Below are 5,789 nucleotides of genomic sequence, written 5' to 3'. Positions count from 1 at the left end.
ACAGAACCTAGAGACAGGACTTGGCTGGAGAACCTAGAGAAAGAGCCTAGCAAGAGAACATGGACACAGAACTTAGAGTGTTTTAACCAAGGTCACCTCTCCGAGAAAGGTTGTTTCCCCAGGTGGGGATTTTTCCCCGAGGTTAGGGAGGGGATACAACCCCTTAATTAAGTGCCAGGCGGGTAGTTAAGCTACATAATCTTTACTCCCTGGAATGGAGATAAGAAACGCCCTAACCTTTGTAATAGAAATTGACAGGATTAAAATCGGCTGGTATAAATATAGATGTAACAAGACAATAAACATCAGATCCTGATCAGTTCCTAACCAGAACTCCGACCAGAACTTTGGCTGGAGATCCTGGCTAGAGGTCCTGACTAGGCTGCTGATCAACTGAAGGCTGTTTCCGTGTCATTCCTTCTTCGCCGACTCCGTCCACACCTTTGGGGACCCCTGGACCCGCTGGGGTTGGACCCCAACAGCATGTGACATTTTTAATTGTTTACAAGGTCTCTCCTAAAAACCATAAACACTTCTATTCTAAGGACGTGCATTCTGAACAGTTGGCAACATTAAGGGTGATTTCATCTTCATGAAATTATACCAAGAAACAAAAAGGCAAAAACCTGAAGGATAAATGAAACAAAACTAGCTACTTAGCAGCTGCTCAATTGGTATTTGTTAATTAAAACTTAACGTACATTTTTTATTCAACTTGCTTCTCTATCACAGTGCCTGTTATTAACTTACCTGGATCTACCAAAGCTTTGTTAAATATTTCTTTAAGTTTCCTACTCTTCACATTCCTTCCTTGAGCCAGATTTCTGTACATCTCATAGCCTATGATCATAACACCACCATCTTCTTGCCACCTCTGAAGCATGTAGCTTCTCTCCTGAGGACGTTTCACAGTTGCTAATTCAGAGACCTTTTGTGGGAAAATAAAGATTTTTAAAAGTAGATATTAGTAATGTATAAATGCTAAATATCCTCATTGAAATATATGTAACTGGTAAAAAAAAATCTTTTTTAGTATACTAATTTCATCCAGTTATTTTAATAATAAAAACATTAAAATGATACCTCAAGCTTCTCATCATCTTTTAATCCCTCTTGCCACTTCTCAAATTCATTCATCCAATTCAAAGCAGTATTAAGAGGACAAACCACCAAAGCTGTACTGAAATCCAATTTCTCACACAAAAGAACTGTATGAAGAAAACTTACTACCTACAGAAAAACAAATGATATCAATAGCTGCAAGAAGTTAAATCAAGCAATCTTACAATTCAATAGTTGTTTCAGTTTGTTTGTTTCTCCTTTAAACAATAAAGCAGCTAACCAAAGCTCACAACTTCCAAACCAGGCAAAGTACAGGGGAAGAGATATCCTATGTAAAAAAAAAAAAAAAAGGGGGGGGGGTTCAACTAGATAATGTATAATTATACAGCTCCACAATTCTTTGACCAGTAATAATAATCTATAATAATAAAAGCGTAATATGCAAATCGACCGAATGGCTGAAGAGCGGAACGACCGTCCGAACAACCTTCTGGACAAAGCCAGGGCTACCAGGGCTGATCGAGGCAGCCAGGGCTGCAAAGGCCTACTCTTGCATGAATTTCATGCATCGGGCCTCTAGTATGAATATAAGAAGTGAACACACCAAAACAGCTACTAAGTTCCTGGCCTCGACAGAACATTCTTACAACCTTTCAGAAAATACCACTGCATTTAATAGACAATCGTGTTATGGAGTACTTTTCCATTTTTAAGTGTTCTGAATCTATAATAATTATCTTATGGTTTAAAATACATACATTCACTAATTTCACTTCTCTGCTACAATTCCTGACATTCAGAAATGTAGTACCTTAATAGTGAAAAATATTTAAGGTTCTCATTACTACAGGATGACAGACTGTTAAAAAGCGTTAAAGAAAATTCATTTCTACCTCAGAATCTCAGCAGTTTTTACTGGCTATGCTTGTAATGCCATTCCTTCTCTTCACTAGGATCTCTGCTCAAATATCATCTCCTAAGAGATGCTTTCCTCCTTATTTTCCCTTAATACTTGTTATCTGAAAATATACATTCTTATTTTGATTAAAATCTCTCTCTACCACCAGAATATAAGCTTTTAGGGGGAGGGATCTTGTTATTCTTATTTATTGCCTTATCTCCACCCCTATAACTGTCTGGAACATAACAATCCTATATTCTTAAATTAATAAATGCACAAGAACAGAATACCTTCATGTCCGTACCTGTAAAGTCTTACCAAGGCCCATGCAGTGGGCTAGAATACAACCTGAACCTGGAGATTTCTTTGTTTTTTTAACAGACTCACAGCAGCAATCCCACATAAACTGAACACCTAAAAAAAATAGCTTCATTAAGTTCAATTTAAAGGCCCAAGTTAAAAATCTTCCTTCATAAACATATCAAAAACATTAACAATAACAAAACATCTAGGAAATAGAATTTTTAAAACAAATAAGTAATCTCTTAAATGTAAATGAGGATTCCCCCAAATGCAAACCTCCCCCAATGAACTAGAAAAAAAGACAGTGAAAACAAGCATACAATAAGGTGACTTTCCTTCATTCACCTTATCTAACTTATACAGACCACCATTCCCTGGGATGGTCCAAAGAAACATACAAATAATCTAAAATAGAAACTTTATCTAAAGAAACAGATTTCTATCAAATATACTTTCAGGTTTATTGAGTAAATCAATAAAATAACAGGAGATAATTTATCATTACTCCCTTCATTCATTAGTAAAGACTGAACAAGAAAGGGGGCTGGCTACCCAAGAGTAGCAACTGTAAAACTTCCCTTACTCAAAACTGACTTACTGATTCCACTCTAACAAAGCAGAGGATAGAGATCATTTGTTAATTTTCTAATACTAATATAGAAAAATTATTAACAAACGTACCTCAAAATGTTGAAATAGCATTGCCTGACAAAGATTTTAGCTAACTCCCCACCACCACGCTGCTGACCGTAGTCAACCACTGCAGACAAGGTGAGATACACTTGCCATATATATCCATTTGTAAGTGGCACTTACTTCCACTTTTGTTAACACTCACTATCATTGTAATCATTCAATTTTTTTCTTCCTCATTTGCTTATATGCTCCATAAGAGCATGGATCTCATGTTTGTTTTGCTCACCAATGTACTTCCAGTGCTTAGTAGAATATGAGGCACACAGAAGACACCAAATGTTGGTAAAACTTAATATAAAATGCTTTAATCATCTAACAGTTTCTTACCATCTACTTGATGGGGCTTCAATTTGATAACCATATTTCTATGAACCTGTACTAATGGTTCTTTAGTTTCTTCATCTTCATCTAAAACCAACTTGGTTGTTATTGGACACTTGGTAGGAGAAGCATCTTCTATTTCTATCACCTACAAGAAAGGGAACTATAGTTAAGCTCAAAGAAATCTTGCAAACAAGAGTACAGTATTACTCTTACTAAAAGAAATTTTTCAAAATATAAACATCTACTTCGAAACCACACATCCAATATTTTGGCTTCAGAAGACCAGGACAGATCACAGGTTTACATGTTTTCCAAAGTAAAAAAACCTCCACAAGACTTAGAAGCACTGTGGTAATGTCTGTGATTTATCTCATCGTTTCTCACCCTGGATATCTCAATACATGCCACAAGTCGAGTACTAGAGTTGTGCTGAGTTGAGGAAACAAAGGTCAAGAAGAATTACAGAAACTACAGAGAACTATAGAGAAAAAAGAGCTACACAAAAGACCTCCAGAAATCAAGATGAGAGTCACTGAATTTTAGCTGAATAGTAAAATGTATATGAGGAGTAAAACTGCACAAAGCCAGACAAAGAGTGATTCAGGAGCTATGAGTTAAACAGTCCCCAATGATCAGAGGTCTAGAGACATAGCAGAGTAGAGAGTCTTCATGCATAACTGAGGGCATTCAATAGAGAACAGAGAAGGGCCACACAATAGCAATGGGGCAAAACCATACATAAAGGGTATTTAAGACAACTTAACAAAGCTTTTAAAAATATATATCAAAGCTTTTAAAAATATATATATATATGTGTGTGTGTGTGTATAGATATATATATAATTAAACTGAACTTAAAGTAACTTAAATGCCTGTAGAGAAAAATGCCAAGCACCCTCTAATAAAAGACTACAGACACTCAACAACATCCAAATTACAGTATCTATTTTTAATGAAACATTACTAGATATGTCAAGAAAGAGTAAAATATGAATAACCAGGGGAAAAATCTTTTAACAAAAATGGAACAAGAAGGGATAGAGATGTTGGAATTGGCAGACAAGCACAGTAAAACAGCTGTAAATTATGTCCCAATACTGAAAGGAAAACATGAACACAGAAGAGAAATAAAAGATATAAAAATAACCAAGTGGAATTCCTAGAGACAAAAAATAAGTGTCTAATATGAAAGAGTCATTAAATGAGAATAACACCACAATAGTACAAAAGAAAGTACAATGAACTTAAAGCCAAAGCAAAAGAAATTATCCTCAGCCCTGGTCTGATGGCTAGTTGGAGTATTGTCCCATGCAACAAAAGGCTGTGGTTTTGATTTCCAGTCAGGTCATAGAACTAGGTTGTGGGGTTTGATCCCCTGTCGCAGTGCTTACAGGAGGCAACCGATTGATGCTTCTTTCTCACATTGATGTTTCTCTCTCTCCAAAAATCAATAAAAAACATATCCTCAGGTAAGGATTTAAAAAAGAAACTATCTAAAAAAGAAAAGAAAAGAAAAGAAAAGAAAAGAAAAGAAAAGAAAAGAAAAGAAAAGAAAAGAAAAGAAAAGAAAAGAAAAGAAAAGAAAAGAAAAGAAAAGAAAAGAAAAGAAAAGAAAAGAAAAGAAAAGAAAAGAAAAGAAAAGAAAAGAAAAGAAAAGAAAAGAAAAGAAAAGAAAAGAAAAGAAATAATGGTCAAAAATTTCAAACAATTTAATGGAACCCCTGGCCAGTGTGGCTCAGTTGTTTAGGCATTGCCCCATGCACGAAAGGGTTGCCAGTTTGACTCTTGGTCAAGGCACATGCCTGGGGTTGCAGGCTTAATTTCCTGTAGAGGGCATGCAGGAGGGAACCAACTGATGTCTCACTCTCACATCGATGTTTCTTTCTCTCCCTTCCTCCCCCCTCCCTCTCTTTATAAAAATCAATTTTAAAACTTCAAAAAAATGTAATGGAAATCATAAACCCACAGATCCAACAAGTTAAAGGAACACCAAGCAGGATAAAAACTAAGAAAACTACAATAATCAACTCCTGAAAGCCAGTGATAAACAGAAAATCTTTTTGAAGTCATTAAAACAATCTTCTAAATAAAAAAAAGACACATTACATACATAGGGGCAAAAACAAGGAAGACTATAAACAACATGTCATAAAGAAATACCATCTTTAAACGGATAAAAGAAAAAAAATTATAAACTTAGCATTCTATAACCACAGATAATACCTTCCACAAAATGAGGGGAAAAGGTAGATGTTAACAAAATGATGAAAGGGGAAGCTCTAAGCTCTCATTTCCACACAGAAATGTTGAAGAAAAAAATCATCAGAAACTGCCTGAAGCAACTTTGTCAGTGTTCTGCAAAACAGTCAAAGGTTTTTAGCAACCAAGAAAATAACCAGTCAAGAAAAAGCCATCTTGCCGAAACCGGTTTGGCTCAGTGGATAGAGCATTGGCCTGCGGACTCAAGGGTCCCAGGTTCGATTCCGGTCAGGGGCATGTACCT

At 35.7% G+C, this 5,789-nt stretch overlaps 1 protein-coding gene across 7 annotated transcripts in view; it reads right to left on the bottom strand.

The window, feature by feature from the left end:
* Window positions 1-5,789, bottom strand: part of ATRX (alpha thalassemia/mental retardation syndrome X-linked) — a 304,287-nt gene that overhangs the window by 141,728 nt on the left and 156,770 nt on the right. For all 7 annotated transcript variants that reach the window (XM_005877140.2, XM_005877143.2, XM_014548452.1 and 4 more), the window contains 4 exons: window positions 3,290-3,431; window positions 2,268-2,377; window positions 1,084-1,230; window positions 751-928 (listed from right to left, as the gene is read on the bottom strand). In XM_005877140.2, coding sequence (XP_005877202.1) covers window positions 751-928; window positions 1,084-1,230; window positions 2,268-2,377; window positions 3,290-3,431 — 577 coding nt within the window. The remainder of the gene's footprint in view (window positions 1-750; window positions 929-1,083; window positions 1,231-2,267; window positions 2,378-3,289; window positions 3,432-5,789) is intronic.

Source organism: Myotis brandtii, unplaced genomic scaffold (assembly GCF_000412655.1).
Source record: "Myotis brandtii unplaced genomic scaffold, ASM41265v1 scaffold509, whole genome shotgun sequence".
In the NCBI taxonomy this organism is placed as follows: domain Eukaryota; kingdom Metazoa; phylum Chordata; class Mammalia; order Chiroptera; family Vespertilionidae; genus Myotis; species Myotis brandtii.
Note: the sequence above shows the minus strand (reverse complement) of the source record. Positions and strands in the feature narration are given on the sequence as shown.